The sequence below is a fragment of the Hylobates moloch genome, unplaced genomic scaffold, assembly GCF_009828535.3.
Source record: "Hylobates moloch isolate HMO894 unplaced genomic scaffold, HMol_V3 SCAFFOLD_13, whole genome shotgun sequence".
Taxonomy (NCBI): Eukaryota; Metazoa; Chordata; class Mammalia; order Primates; family Hylobatidae; genus Hylobates; species Hylobates moloch.
The window spans coordinates 31,736,354-31,752,714 of record NW_026652288.1 but is presented as its reverse complement, the minus strand read 5'-3'; the positions used below and the strand labels follow the sequence as shown (position 1 = coordinate 31,752,714).

At 44.5% G+C, this 16,361-nt stretch overlaps 1 protein-coding gene across 2 annotated transcripts in view; it reads left to right on the top strand.

Moving 5' to 3' along the window:
• Nucleotides 1-1,111: 1,111 nt before the first annotated feature.
• The window catches only part of DPY30 (dpy-30 histone methyltransferase complex regulatory subunit), a 28,410-nt gene continuing 13,160 nt past the window's right edge, over nt 1,112-16,361 (top strand). Inside the window, exons 1-4 of one of the 2 annotated variants that reach the window (XM_032172623.2) lie at nt 1,112-1,214; nt 1,451-1,522; nt 1,617-1,664; nt 11,268-11,410. In XM_032172623.2, coding sequence (XP_032028514.1) covers nt 1,487-1,522; nt 1,617-1,664; nt 11,268-11,410 — 227 coding nt within the window. In that variant the 5' untranslated portion in view covers nt 1,112-1,214; nt 1,451-1,486. Of the gene's footprint in view, nt 1,255-1,450; nt 1,523-1,616; nt 1,665-11,267; nt 11,411-16,361 lie in introns of both variants that reach the window. The other variant, XM_032172624.2, reaches the window with a different exon arrangement.

The window sequence follows — 16,361 nt, the reverse complement described above, 5'->3', positions numbered from 1 at the left end:
TCTACTTGTACGTATGCCCTTTTTATTTCCCACTCTTGAAAAGCATTTAATCTTAATTTGAGTTAATATATCTATTAGGCAATTTATACATCCCGCACATATGCATACACATTTGCATCAGCATTACATAGAAAATCTTCAAAGTTCCACGACAGCTGTCACCAATCACAATACTATTTACAAGTATACACTGCAAAACTTTAAAAACTGACTTATATGTCTAGCTCTTAACCAAATTTTATTTACTTTAGATCTGTATCTATGACTTTTTAGAGTAGCAATATTAAGTTGTAGTCTAACGCCAGCTGGAAGTAAAACTCAATGGTATATCATATTTCTGTATATGTAGTCACAATTTTTAATTTTAATGGCTTATATTCCACCATATTGTTATGCCATCATTTACTCCAAATGTTTTCAAGTTTTCATATTACAAAGTGCAATTACAAATATAATTGTGTCAAAGGCAGGAAGTTTGCGTGTTATCACTTTTGTTTACATTAAAATAAATGGAATTTATTGGAATTTTAAAAAATCCAAGTAAAGAGATGTTTTTTCTATTTACACACTGTGTAGGAGGCAAATTATCCTATGTACGTTTTACAACTACATTACTATCAGTAGGACCACGGTTTGGAAAGCCAGTTGCATACTGCTAATTTAATACAAATGTAAGGTGGCATTAACATCTCATATTCACAGATTTAAGGGCTTGAATAAAAGCTGATCAGGAAACCCCCAAAACTGCTTCTTCCCCCATCTTTGGCTTTACAGTAAAACACTGACATTCTTTCAGAGACTGTCAGACTGGGCTTATAATTTTCTAGTAAGAACCACTCAGTGAGGAAGTTCAGTTGGTCGAGGAAGAGCTTCAGCAGATGCTTTGAGGCAGCACCGAGGTTTGATCGGGCCGAGCCCCTTCCAACTGGGCTGGTCACTTGGTCTGCAGCTGGGGTGGCGCTCTTCGTGGGTGGGTAGTATGAAGAAAGATTGTAGCTCGTAGCTTCCGAGGCCAGACCTTAGCCAGGACTCACGCGGACAGCAGAGAGCCTTGGGGACTAAGGACGGATCTGCGCCTCCCAGCCCCTTGTCCGCCGGGAGGTTCTGCGCAGGCGCGGCAGTTGTGCGACAGCCGTCACTTACGGCCGGAGCTGTTTGTGCTGGGAGCTGGTGGCGCGGAGCAGGGCTCTTAAGAACGAACGGCTTGGGCGCTGGTAATCAGCTCCCTTTCCCCGACTTTCTCACTTATTCTAGGTACTTGGGACTGTCGTAGTTTCCAGACCCCATACAGGCGCCCAGTCGTGGACTGTCCCACTCTGCTGCTCTACTGCTCGTGGTGCTCCCGCGCCCGGGGGGGTGAGGGGCGGGGTCGGGGGCTGGGCTGCACTCCATCCTGGCGTCTTCGTGTTGAAATCTCCCAGATAACTCGCGGCTCTTCTTGTTTTCCAAGACTGGTATCCGGGGACTGTGACTTGCAGGGTCCGCCATGGAGCCAGAACAGATGCTGGAGGGACAAACGCAGGTATCAGGAAGCTGTGGATTCAGGGTGGCGGTGTGCAGGGAGGCAGCGAGAAAGGGGGGACTTATATCTCTGTGACCGGTGTTTTGTTTTCTAGGTTGCAGAAAATCCTCACTCTGAGTACGGTCTCACAGACAACGTTGAGGTAACTCGCCACGTTCCTATGCCTCATCTGTGTTGTCTCTTGCGAGCTGGAGAAAACTTGGGATCTGCTTTTATTAGGTTGCTATGCACAAGGAAAAACTTTGTTATCGTGAACTGAATAGTATCAAGTTATGGGTAGCTTGTTTTATTAGCAGTACTAATGCTTCTTGGTGTACAGACGTACAAATTAGGTTTGAGTCAAAGGATTGAACTTTTATTACGAAACATATTGAGCGATACTGTTTGAATCATTTTGCTTGGTGGCTTTTAATCGATCTTTTGGGATGTTGCTACGTGAAAACCGCATATTAAAATTAAGAAACCCTTCGCCGGGCACGATGGCCCACGCCTGTAATCCCAGCACTTTGGGAGGCCAAGGCTGGCGGATCACCTGAGGTCAGGAGTTCCAGACCAGCCTGACCAGCATGGTGAAACCCCGTCTCTACTAAAAATACAAAAATTAGCCGGGCATGATGGTGGATGACTGTAATCCTATCTGTTCGGGTGGCTGAGGCCAGAGAATCGCTTGAATCTGGAAGACTGAGGTTGCAGTGAGCCGAGATCGCGCCACTGCACTACAGCCTGGGCGGCAGAGTGAGACTCCGTCTCAAAAAAAAAAAAAAAAAAAAAAAAAGTCAAAAATAAAATTAGGAAACCTGTTGATCTTTGTAGCAGAATAGTGAGCTGGTGGAGTCAACATTTAATAAATATTTATTTCTTTTTAGAGTTCAGTAACTTCTGGGCTGAAGTGAGAGGATTGCTGGAGCTGGGGAGGTTGAGGCTGCATTGAGCTATGATCGCACCACTGCGCTCCAGCCTGGGTGTCAGCATGTGACCCTGTCCCTCTTCCCCTCCCCCCGCCCCTCCAAAAAATAAGGCCGGACGCGGTGGCTCACCCTTGTAATCCCAGCACTTTGAGGGCCAAGGCGAGCTGATCACCTGAGGTCAGGAGTTCCAGACCAGCCTGGCCAACATGGTGAAACCTTGTCTCTACTAATCCCAGCTACTCGGGAGGCTGAGGCAGGAGAATCGCGAATCGCTTGAACCCGAGAGGTGGAGGCTGCAGTGAGCCGAGATCGTGCCACTGCACTCCATCCTGGGTGATAGAGCGAGACTTTGTCAAAAAAAAAAAAAGAAAGAAAATTAGCAATACAACTTAATTCTACTGCAAAAATGTCAGCCTGCCTAGGTTGAAAATACAGCTCCCAACATACTTTCTGGTGATCTTGAACAAGTTACTGAACTTCTCTGAGCCTTATGGGGCTGAAGATACAGGCAAATTACTTAAGAGTGTGTGGCACATAGTAAAATATTAGAATTTTTTTTTTGAGACAGAGTCTCTCTCTGTTGTCCAGGCTGGAGTGCAGTGGTGTGATCTCGGCTCACTCGTGCCTCAGCCTCCCAAGTAGCTGGGACTACAGGCACCTGCCACCATGCCCGGCTAATTTTTTGTATTTTTTTTTAGTAGAGACGGGGTTTCACTGTGTTAGCTAGATGGTCTCTATCGACCTCGTGATCCACCCACCTTGGCCTCCCAAAGTGCTGGGATTATAAGCGTGAGCCACCACGCCTGGCCAAGGCTAAAAAAATATTAACAGCTATTACTATTATTACTGTGCTTAGAAATGCTGTTACTCTCATCCAAACTGAAACACACATATCTTGTTTTTTTAATAAAGCATACAGGCTGGGCGTAGTGGCTCATGCTTGTAATCCTAGCACTTTGGGAGGCCGAGGTGGGTAGATCACTTGAGGTGAGGAATTCCAGCCTGGCCAACATGGTGAAAGCCCGTCTCTACTGAAAATACAAAAATTAGCCAGGCGTGATGGCAAGCACCTGTAATCCCAGCTACTCAGGAGGCTGAGGCAGGAGAATTGCTTGAACCCCGGAGGCAGAGGTTGCAGTGAGCCGAGATTGTGCCACTGCACTCCAGCCTGGGTGACAGAGTGAGACTGTCTCAAAAAAAAAAAAAAAAGGTTGACTGGGCGTGGTGGCTGGTAAATCGCTTGAGCTCAGGAGTTTGAAACCAGCCTACAAACCCTGTCTCTACAAAAAAAATAGAAAAATTAGCTGGGTGTGACAGTACGTGCCTACAGTCCCCGGCTACTTGGGAGGCTGAAGTGGGAGGATCACTTGAGCCCAGGAGGCCGAAGCTGCAGTGAGCCCTAATTGCACCACTGCACACCATCCTGAGTGAGACAGCGAGACCTTGTCTCAAAAGCAAAAAAAAAAAAGTCACTTTAAAGATATGTAAACAATACAAAAAAAGGAGAATTTTACATTTATCCACATATTGACCATTTCTGGAGATCTTCATTCTTTTGTGTAGGTCTAGATTTGCATCTTTCCAAAAGGTATCATTTTCCTCCTGCCCAAAGGGCTTCCTTGAACATTTCTTGTAGTTCACGTCTGCTGGTAAGAAATTCTTTCAGCTTCTGAATGTCTGAAAAAGTCATTATTTTGCCCTTGTTTTTAGAAGATATTTTTGCTAGTTGTAGATTTGCTTCACAGTCTTGTGGCGGACATTGTTTCTGAAAAGAAGCTTGCTATCATTCCTATCTTTGCTCGTCAATAAATAACGTCTTCTCTCTTGCTACTTTTGAGATTTTCTTTATATCAGTGCTTTAAAGTTATTTGGTTGTGGTGTGTCTTGGTGTAGTTTTTTTTTTCTTTTTTTTGAGACAGAGTCCCGCTCTGTCGCCCTGGCTGGAGTGCAGTGGTGCAATCTCGGCTCACTGCAAGCTCTGCCTCCTGGGTTCACACCATTCTCCTGCCTCAGCCTCCCGAGTAGGTGGGACTACAGGTACCCGCCACCACGCCCAGCTAATTGTTTTGTATTTTTAGTAGAGACGGGGTTTCACTGTATTAGCCAGGATGGTCTCGATCTCCTGACCTCGTGATCCGCCAACCTTGGCCTCCCAAAGTGCTGGGATTACAGGTGTGAGCCACCGTGCCCGGCCAGTTTTTTTCTTTTAATGCTTCTGCTTAGGATTCATTAAACTTCTTGGATCTGTGGTTTAGAATTTTCATCAAATTTGGAAGAATTTCAGCCATTATTTAAGAAAAATATTTTGCCATGGGACGTGACTCATGCCTGTAATCCCAGCCCTTTGGGAGGCCAAGGTGGGAGGATTCCTTGAATCTAGGAGTTTAAGACCACCCTGGGCAACATAGTGAGACCCCATCTAAAAAAAAAAAATTAGCTGGATATGGTGGTGTGTGCCTATAGTACCAGCTACTCAGGAGTCTGAGGTGGGAGGATTGCTTGAGCCTGGGAGGCCAAGGCTGGAGTGAACCAGGATCATGCCAGTGCACTGAGGGTGGGTGACAGAGTGAGACCCTGTCTCAGAAAAAAAAAAAAAAAGATCAGTTTACTTATCCTTTTTTCTTTTTCTTTTCTTTTTTTTTTTTTTTCGAGACTGAGTCTTGCTCTATCGCCAGGTTGGAGTGCAATGGCATGATCTCGGTTTACTGTAACCTCTGCCTCCTGGATTGAAGTGATTCTCATGTCTCAGCCTCCTAAGTATCTGGGATTATAGGCACCCACTACCATGCCCGGCTAATTTTTGTATTTTTAGTAGAGGCGGGGTTTCTCTGTGTTTGTCAGGCTGGTCTCAAACTGCTGACTTTAAGTAATCTGCCCGCGTCAGCCTCCCAAAGTGCTGGGATTACAGGTGTGAGCCACTGCACCTAGCCTACTTAGGCCTTTTTCTATTGTGAACATATAGAATATATTATAAAGGTTTTTTTTTTTTTTTCTTTTTTTAATAAGACGAAGTCTTGCTCTGTCGCCAGGCTGGTGTGTAGTGGCGCGATCTTGGCTCACTACAATCTCCGCCTCCTGGATTCAAGCGATTCCCCTGCCTCAGCCCCCCAAGTAGCTGGGAGCCACCACACCCGGCTAATTTTTTGTATTTTAGTAGAGATGAGGTTTCACCATGTTGGCCAGGATGGTCTTGATCTCCTGACCTGGTGATCCACCCGCCTCGGCCTCCCAAAGTGCTGGGATTACAGGCGTGAGCCACCGTGCCCAGCCAAATGTTTTTGTTTGTTTATGTATTTACTTATTTAATTTTTGTTTTCAAGACCGAGTCTTGCTCTTTCACCCAGGCTGGGGTACAGTGGCATGATCATAGCTCACTGTAGCCTCAAACTTGTGGTCTTAAGTGATCCTCCCACCTCAGCCTCCTGAGTAGTTGGGAATAGAGGTGTGTGCCACCATGCCTGGCGGGAGTACATTAAAATTTTTTTTTTTTTTTGAGTTGGAGTCTTGCTCTGTCGCCCAGGCTGGAGTGTAGTGGCGTGCTCTCAGCTCACTGCAACCTCTGCCTCCCGGGTTCAAGCGATTCACCTTTTTTAACTTTCCTTTTTTGGGATGGAGTTTTACTCTTGTCGCCCAGGCTGGAAGTGGCGCGATCTTGGGTCAATGCAACCTCCACCTCCTGGGTTCAAGTGACTATCCTGCCTCAGCCTCCCGAGTAGCTGGAATTACAGGCATGTGCCACCACGCCTGCCGAATTTTTGTATTTTTAGTAGAGACGGGGTTTTACCATGTTGGCCAGGATGATCTCAAACTCCTGACCTAAGGTGATCCACCTGCCTTGGCCTCCCAAAGTGCTGGGATTACAGGTGTGAGTCACCGCGGCCAGCATATTATGAGATTTTCTCCCCCCGTGTCACTGGAACACAAACTGTTTCCAGCCTGTGTGAGCTGCAAGGATTGTTCCTCCCGGTGTAATATAGTTTGGATATTTGTCCCTTCCAAATCTCATGTTGAAATGTGACCCCCAGTGTTGGAGGTGGGGCCTAGTGGGAGGTGTTTGGGTCGTGGGGGCAGATCCCTCATGAATGGCATGGTGCCATCTTTTGGTAATGAGTCAGTTGTTACTCTATTAGTTATCATGAGATCTGATTGTTAAAAAGAGCCGGGCACCTACTCCTTTCTCTCTTGCTCCCTCTGTTGTTAGGTGACACATCAGTTCTCCTTCCCTCTCTGTCACGATTCATTGCTCCCTGAAGCCCTCATGAGAAGCAGATGCTGGCACCATGCTTGTGTAGCTTGCAGAACTGTGGCCAAATAAACCTCTTTTCTTTATAAATTACCCACCCTCAGGTATTTCTTTATAGCAATGCAAATGGACTAACACAAGATGGTTGTTTCCCTGGCCTTGGGTAGTTGACTTATATCCATCTATTGATAAGTATTCACCTGAAGACTGGAAGGCAATATCTTTAGTCTCTTTCTGTGCAGTTCTTGTCTCCATGCGCCTTTCTTCTCTTCAGTGCTCTGCCTTGCAAATTTTAGTTGTTTTGGTCTCCCAGAATTTTCAACTCTCTTCTCAACTCAGGGAGACTACTAGGCTCTGTTCACATTCTCTCTCCCTACACTGCATCCTGTAAGTTCTCCAAGCAGAAAGCAGTAAGCTGGGACAGTCATAGTACTCACCTCATTTCTCCCCTTTTTGTGATCACTGTTCTACACTGTCTTACCAGCTCATTGTTTGTTTGTGGTAGTTTGGATATATCTATTTTTAGGTTAGTTCAAGATTTTGACTTAAGTGAAATTGAGCATCACAATTGGCACATAGTAGATAATTCGTAAATGTTCAAATGAAATAAATGGGAGGATTTGGTTAAGAAATTTATTACAAGGGTTATAGGAGTTGCTTAGGCACTGCTCTTTTTTTGTTTGTTTTGAGACGGAGTTTCGCTCTTGTTGCTGGGCTGGAGTGCAGTGGCACGATCTCGGCTCACCACAACGTCCGCCTCCCAGGTTCAAGTGATTCTCCTGCCTTAGCCTCCCGAGTAGCTGGGATTATAGGCGTGTGCCACCACAGCTGGCTAGTTTTGTATTTTTAATAGAGTTGCAGTTTCTCCATGTTGGCCAGGCTGTTCTTGAACTCCTAACCTCAAGTGATCCGTCTGCCTTGGCCTCCCAAAGTGCTGGGATTACAGGCGTGAGCCACCACGCCCGGCCGCATTGCTCTTTCTTATTGGCTTTCCTATTGTAGGCATTATAATGTCATGTAACTCACAAGTTAAAATTTTTTTTCTTTTCTTGAGACAGAGCCTTTCTCTGTCGCCCAGGCTGGAGTGCAATGGTGCGATCTCAGCTCACTGCAACCTCCATCTCCCAGGTTCAAGCAATTCTCCTGCCTCAGCCTCCCGAGTACCTGGGATTACAGGTGCGTGCCACCACGCCTGGTTAATTTTTGTATTTTTAGTAGAGGCAGGGTTTCACCATGTTGGGCAGGCTGGTCTGGAACTCCTGACCTCAGGTGATCCACCTGCCTCGGCCTCCCAAAGTACTGGGATTACAGGCGTGAGCCACTGCGCCCTGCCAAAAATTAAAAAATTTTTGAGTTGGAGTCTCACTCTGTTGCCCAGGCTAGAGTGCAGTGGCACAATCTTGGCTCAGTGCAACCTCCACCTCCAGGGTTCAAGCAATTCTCCGGCTTCAGTCTCCTGAGTAGCTGGAATTATAGGCGCCCGCCCCACGCCCAGATAAGTTTTGTATTTTTAGTAGAGACGGGGTTTCACCATGTTGTTCAGGCTGGTCTCGAACTCCTGACTTTGTGGTCCACCTGCCTCGGCCTCCTAAAGTGCTGGGATTATAGGCGTGAGCCACTGTGCCCGGCCTAAAATTATTTTTTAAAAGATGGTAACAGGGTCTCACTATGTTGCTCAAGCTGGTTTCAAACCCCTGCGCACAAGCAGTCCTCTTGCCTCGGCTTCCCAAAGTACTGGGATTACAGATGTGAGCCACTGCGCCTGGCCCCGAGTAGTTTTTATTGTATACGTATACTGTGACTGGAAGTTAGGACTGTTTTTAGGAAATACACTGTGAGATTTTGAAGTTTGCCGCATTGCCTTTGTTGTGATCAATGTGAAGTTTTGAACCTAGTGGATTTTGATTTAGGGGATGAAAATTCATTCAAGATGATACTGTCAGTTTTCAGAAATAATGAAGTTGTATAGTGTTTTCTGCAACGGAAAGCTGAACTTTTACAAAGGCTCAGTTAGAATTTCTGAAATGATGGTGTGCTAATTATCTGTTGAAATTTACTAATGAAAAATAAAATTTTCAGTCCATGGACAAATAAATAGTATTTTACAGATTAAAAAACTTTGTATTTAATAGAAAATTATCTTTTAATTCCAAAATTAGATTGAAAAATCATAAGCAGAAGTTGTCTGACATAGTTATGGGAAGTGTCTTTGGAAACCATGCTATATATGTTACAGATAATGTGATTAAAGGTTTTTCCTCACTTTTACCAAAATAAAATTAAAAGTAGAAAAATTTTTCTTTGTCAACTCTTTTATATCTAGTTTGAGTATGATTGAAGCAAAAGTTCATTTAAATGAAAGTGCTCTTAGGAATACTGTTTTGTCGTTTTAGAGCCATTTCTTATTTTTTTTTGTCTCTTTGATTTTATTCTTTATTTTTTATTTTTTTGAGACGGAGTCTCGCTCTGTCACTCAGGCTGGTGTGCAGTGGCGCAATCTTGGCTCACTGCAACCTCTGCCTCCCGGGATCAAGCGATTCTCCTGCTTCAGCCTCCTGAGTAGGTGGGATTACAGGCGTGCACTGCTACGTCCAGCTAATTTTTGTATTTTTAGTAGAGACGGGGTTCCACCATGTTGGTCAGGCTGGTCTTGAACTCCTGACCGTGTGATCCACCCTCTTGGGCCTCCCAAAGTGCTAGGATTACAGGTGTGAGCCACCGTGCCTGGCCTTTGTTTTTTCTTTTTGAGACGGAATCTTGCTGTGTTACCCAGGCTGGAGTGCAGTGGCATGACCTCAGCTCACTGCAACCTCTGCCTCCCGGTACAAGTGATTTTTGTGCTTCACCTTCCTAAGTAGCTGGGATTACAGGTGTGCATCACCATGCCCGTCTAGTTTTTTTGTTTTTTATTTTTCTTTTCTTTTTTTTTGAGACGGAGTCTTTGTCGCCCAGGCTGGAGTGCAGTGGTGTGATCTCGGCTCATTGCAACCTCCACCTCTCGGGTTCAAGCGATTCTTCTGCCTCAGCCTCCCGAGTAGCTGGGAGTACAGGTGCGTACTACCACGCCCGGCTAATTTTTGTATTATTAGTAGAGACGGGGTTTCGCCATATTGGCCAGGCTGTCTTGAACTCCTGTCCTCATGGTTGGCCTGCCTTGGCCTCCGAAAGTGCTGGGTTTACAGGCGTCAGCCACCGCGCCTGGCCGCAAAATTTTTTAATACATTAGTTTTAAAAATGTAGTGTGATGGAGGCAATAAGTTACTTTTTAATGCTCTGAATGTCAGTCAAATCTATTTGATAGCTCCAAAATTTGGGAGTTGTAAAGAAGAAAATATAACTTGTTATTTTTTAAACTTCATTTATTTTTAATTATAATTATTGTTTTTTAGTGTTACCTGCCGGAATGGAGAAAACTTCATTCATTTAAATGTGACATTAATGATTTTTTCTGTTAATAATTTTCTTCATTTTGGGCTTATTATTTACATAATGTATTTTCTTAAACCTGTTCATTTTTAAAAATCATGGATTTATTTATTTATTTAGAGACAGGGCCTTGCTTTGTCGGTCAGGCTAAAGTGCAGTGGCATGATCTCGTCTCACTGCACCCTCCGTCTCCTGGGCTCAAGTGATCCTCCCACCTCAGGCTCCTGAGTAGCTGGGGCTACAGGCATGCACTACCACGCCTGGATAATTTTTTTTTTTTTTTTTTGAGACCGAGTCTCGTTCTGTCTCCCAGGCTGGAGTGCAGTGGCGCGATCTTGGCTTACTGCAAGCTCCGCCTCCCGGGTTCATGCCGTTCTGCTGCTTCAGCCTCCCGAGTAGCTGGGACTACAGGCGCCTGCCACCACGCCCGGCAAATTTTTTGTATTTTTAGTAGAGATGGGGTTTCACTGTGTTAGCCAGGATGGTCTCAATCTCCTGATCTCGTGATCCGCCCGTCTCAGCCTCCCAAAGTGCTGGGATTACAGGCGTGAGCCCCCACGCCAGGCCTGATTTTTGTATTTTTGGTAAAGACTGGATTTTGCAGTTGTCCAGGCTGGATATATTTCTTTACAAAAGAAACATAAAGGGAAAAACATTCTCATTGTGATAGAGGGTAACCATAAAAATGACAACAGTGAATAAAAGACAATGGTAATACATTTTAGCTGTATTCTCTTAAGTGTATAAGCCTTGGACCCTGAAGCTTGCTCTCTCTGATGTGACCAGCTTTCTTACTATGATTTGGTGCTGTTTGGTGTCATGTCCGGTTTTTTTTTGGGAACACACTCTAAGAAGATACTCACATGAAGAAGAGAAAAAGGATTTGTATTTACTCCTACAAAGTCAGAAGGAAAGGGAGAAAGAGTAGGATCTTGAGACATGACATTAGAAGAATGAGATATTAGGTGCTTTTGGAGAGAAAGAGCTTGAATGAGATTGAAAGATGGGTCTGAATTTATTTTGGGCAGAGAAGTTTGTGGTCTAGTATCATCTTTCTAGTCATTGATTTGCCTTTTCTATTAGTGTCATATTTCCATTAGTTTTGTTTAGCACTCAACATAACCTGGTTATTTGAAATGTTCATGCACTGTTTTTTTGAATTCACTAGAGGATAGTAGAAAATGAGAAGATTAATGCAGAAAAGTCATCAAAGCAGAAGGTAGATCTCCAGTCTTTGCCAACTCGTGCCTACCTGGATCAGACAGTTGTGCCTATCTTATTACAGGGACTTGCTGTGCTTGCAAAGGAAAGGTAAGATAATTGTGTCCACAAATGGAGTTAGTAAAGAAAGCAAAATGGATTCCCCTATCTGAAATATCATTAGTTATGTATAGCGACTTTTTACTGTGTGATTTATGGATGTTAAAAGTTTTTAAGAAAGTACTCAGCCGTAATCTCATAATTCAGACATTTAAATTTTTTCCCACCAGTCTTAGATCATATGCATATTTGTAAAGATTTGTAATCATGATATACATGTAATTTTGAATCTTCTTCTTATTTATTATGACATAACATTTTTCTGTATCTCTCCATAGTCTTCATGATTATAATTTATTTTTATTATTGTTATTTTGAGACAGAATCTCGCTCTGTTGCCCAGGCTGGAGGATGGTGGTGTGATCTCTGTTCACTGCAACCTCTACCTCCTGGCTTCAAGTGATTCTTGTGTCTCAGCCTCCCGGGTAGCTGGGACTACAGGCGTGGGCCACTACACCCGGCTAATTTTTGTATTTTTAGTAAAGAAGGGTTTTCACCATGTTGGCCAGGCTGGTCTTGAACTCCTAACCTCAAGTGATCTGCCCGCCTCAGCCTCCCAAAGTGCTGGGATTACAGGCATGAGCCACTGTGCCCGGCCTATTATTATTATTATTATTTTTTGAGGCAGAGTCTTGCTCTGTCTCCCTGGCTGTAGTGCAGTGGTGCAACCCTGGCTCACTGCAACCTCCACCTCGCCGGGTTCAAGCGATTCTCCTACCTCAGTCTCCCGAGTAGCTGGGATTACAGGCACCTGCCACCACGCCTGGCTGATTATTGTATCTTTAGTAGAGACAGGGTTTGGAGTCTCGCTCTGTCGCCATGCTGGAGTGCAGTGGCATGATCTTGGCTCACTGCAACCTCCACCTCATGAGTTCAAGCGATTCTGCCTTAGCTTCCTGAGCAGCTCAGGCACCTACTACCACGCCCGGCTAGTTTTTGTATTTTTAGTAGTGATGGGGTTTCACCATGTTGGCCAGAATGATCTCGATCTCTTGACCTTGTGATCCGCCCATCTCGGCCTCCCAAAGTGCTGGGATTACAGGCGTGAGCCACTGAGCCTGGCCTTAAATTTTCTTAATAGCAAGAGTACAATTATTTCTCTTTCTTTAACATGTTTTCCCCAGTATTTCTCACCTAAATTCTTTTTTGTGTAAGCAAATCTAATAAGAAAATTGTTTTCGCAAGTTAAATTAGTCAACATTTATTAGGTGCATATTCTATTTTATTCAAAGAATAATAATAAACATTATAATAGCAAACTGACATAACTTGATAAAGAACTTGATGGAACCATGTCTTATCTCAGCCAGGTGTGGTGGGGTATGCCTTAGCCCGCACTGCTTGGGAGGCCGAGGTGGGAGGATCGCTTGGGCTTGGGCCCAGGAGTTTGAGGCTGCAGTGAGCTGTGATCGTACCACTGCACTCCAGCCTGGGTGACAGAGTGAGACCCTGCCTCAAAAAAAAAAAAAAAAAAAAGGGAAATATATCCTTTCTTATAGTAAAAGTGAGTTATTAACTTAGAATAGATAATTTGTTTATATAAAAACTATATGAATGAGCAGTAAATATTTGTTTTTGATAGCTATATTTGTAAATTACCATTTATTTATGACTGAGCTATATCTTGGCTCTACTATCAACAATTAAAATATGGGTATCTTGGGCCGGGCACAGTGGCTCACGCCTGTAATCCCAGCACTTTGGGAGGCTGAGGCGGGCGGATCACGAGGTCAGGAGATCGAGACCATCCTGGCTAATGCAGTGAAACCCCATCTCTACTAACAATACAAAAAATTAGCCGGGCGTGGTGGTGGGCACCTGTAGTCCCAGCTACTCGGGAGGCCAAGGCAGGAGAATGGCGTGAACCCGGGAGGCGGAGCTTGCAGTGAGCCCAGATTGTGCCACTGCACTCCAGCCTGGGCCACAGAGCGAGACTCCGACTCAAAAAAAAAAAGAAACGGGTGTCTTGGCTGGTCTGAAGGTAGTGAGTTAACTCGATTGTTGATAGTCTTACAGATCAAGCTCCTTATTCTATTCTTTTTTTTTTTTTTTGAGACAGAGTTTTGTTCTTGTCACCTAGGGCTGGAATGCAGTGGCATGATCTCGGGTCACTGCAACCTCCACCTCCTGGGTTCAAGCAGTTCTCTTGCCTCAGCCTCCTGAGTAGCTGGGATTACAGGTGCCTGTCAGCACACAAAGCTAATTTTTGTATTTTTAGTAGAGGTGGGGTTTCACCATGTTGGCCAGGCTGGTCTTGAACTCCTGACCTCAGGTGATCCACTGTGCCCAGCTGGGTTTTTTTTTTTTTTTTTTTTTTGAGACAGAGTCTCTGTTGCCCAGGCTCGAATGCAGTGGCACAGTCTTGGGTCACTGCAGTCTCTGACTCCCAGTTCAAATGATTTTCCTGCCTCAGCCTCCCGAATACCTGGGACTACAGGTGTGTGCCACCACATGTGGCTAATTTTTGTATTTTCAGTAGAGACGGGGTTTCACCATGTTGGCCAGGCTGGTCTCTTAACTCCTGACCTCAGGTGGTCCGCCCTCATTGGCCTCCCAAAATGCTGGGATTATAGGCGTGAGCCACCGCGCCCTTATTCCCCTATTCTACTCTTTTCCCCCTTCTCACTATTGTACTTGAGTAGTCTTAAAAAAAAAAAAAAAAAAGGGAAAAAAATATGGATATCTTTTCTATTTTTTTGTTTTTCCTCTAGGGAAGACTAATATATTAGAAATTTAAAATATTACTGTATTTATTTATTTATTTATTTTTTGAGACAGAGTCTTGCTATGTTGCCCAGGCTGGATGCTATGTTGCTCAGGGTGGAGTGCAGTGGCACGATGTCAGCTCACTGCAACCCCCGCCTCCCTGGTTCAAGAAATTCTCCTGCCTCAGCCTCCGGAGTAGCTGGAACTACAGGCGCCTGCCATCATGCCTGGCTAATTTTTGTATTTTTAGTAGAGATGTGGTTTTACCGTGTTGATCAGGCTGGTCTGGAACTCCTGGCTTCAGGTGATCTGCCTGCCTCGGCCTCCTGAAGTGTTGGGATTACAGGCATGAGCCATTACGCTTGGCCTCCAAATATTACTTTAAATGCTAGAAAAACATTTGAAGAAATTTTTAAGTTCAAGCTCATAAATACATTAAAAATTTTTTTGAGACAAAGTCTCGCTCTGTCATCCAGGTTGGAGTGCAGTGGTGAGATCACCACTCACTGCAGCTTCAGCCTTCTGGGCTTAAGCAATCCTCTCACCTCGGCCTTCTGAGTAGGTGGGACTACAGGCGTGTGCCACTATGCCAGGCTAATTTTTAAACTTTTTTTGAAGAGTTGGGGTCTTACTATGTTGCCCAGGCTTGGAAGTGATCCTCCTTGGACTCCCAGAGTCCTGGGATTACAGGCATGTGCCACTGTGCCTGGCCAGTAAATATATTTTTTGTTAAAACACAAATTTTTTTTTTTTTTTTTGACATGGAGTCCTGCTCTGTTGCCCCAGCTGGAATACAGTGGGGGCAATCATGGCTTACTGCAGCCTCCAACTCCCAGGCTCAAGCGATTTTTTCCACCTAACCCTCCTGAGTAGCTGCGACTACAGGCGTGCACCACCACGCCTGGCTGATTTTTTGTATTTTCTGTAGAGACAGGGTTTTGTTATGTTGCCGAGGTTGATTTTGAACTCTTGGCCTCAAGCCATCTGCCCGCCTTGGCCTCCCAAAGTATGAGGATTATGAGCGTGAGCCACCATGCCCGGCCCAAGTACGGTTTTTTTTTTTCCCCCGGCCCAAGTACAGTTTTTTTTTTTTTTCCAAGACGGAGTCTTGTTCTGTTGCAGCAGGCTGGAGGGCAGGGGCTCGATCTTGGTTCACTGCAACCTCTGCCTTTGGGGTTAAAGTGATTCTCATGCCTCATCCTCCCGAGTAGCTGGGACTACAGGCTTGCACTACCACGCCTGCCTAATTTTTTGTATTTTTAGTGGAGACAGGATTTCACCATGTTGGCCAGGCTGGTCTCGAACTCCTGACCTCGTGATCTGCCTGCCTTGGCCTCCTAAAGTGCCAGGATTACAGGCGTGAGCCACCGTACCCGGCCAAATACATTTTTTTTTTTTTTTGAGACAGAATCTTGCTCTGTCGCCCAGGCTGGAGTACAGTGGCATGATCTCGGCTCACTGCAACCTCCACCTCCCGGGTTCAAGTGATTCTCCTGCCTCAGCTTCCTGAGTAGCTGGGATTACAGGTGCGCACCACCATGACCGGCTAGTTTTTGTATTTTTAGTAGAGACGGAGTTTGACCATGTTGGTCAGGATTGTCTTGAACTCCTGACCTCGTGATCCACCCGCCTCGGCTTCCCAGAGGCTGGGATTACAGGCATGAGCCACTGCGCCCGGCCCCAAATACATTTTTTAAGTAAAGAGTTCTGGTAAAATAATTCATCATGTGAACCCTAAATACTAAGTGAAAAATCTTGTCTATTTGTAGATAGCTCTTAGGGCTGTTTAAAGTGCTCTGGGAATGTTTTGAGATCATTGTAAACACATTTTCAATATGCCTTTTCATAGTAGAGTTTAAAATAGATGTCTCCCCAATTTTTCAACTTTGGACTTGTATTCTCAGCAAGAATAATTTACATAGAAGTGTTAATACGAAATATCTCCTCTTAGTTTTATAAATGTGTTTATCTTCTTAGGTGTACTGTAGTTGTATTAAATAGTATTAGAATTATTGACTTAAATTATTTGAAGAAAGAAAGAAGTAGCTTTTAGAAAAGAAACATAACCTACTAATTTGTATTAGTGTTACTTCTTTGACTCGTCACTTGAGTTCATCTACATGTCTTAGTGATGCTACATCCACTGTCCTATATTACTTTTGTTCTCTTATTGAAGGATATTACACAGAATATTACACATATCATAGGTATACAGCTTGATGAATTTTCACAAACT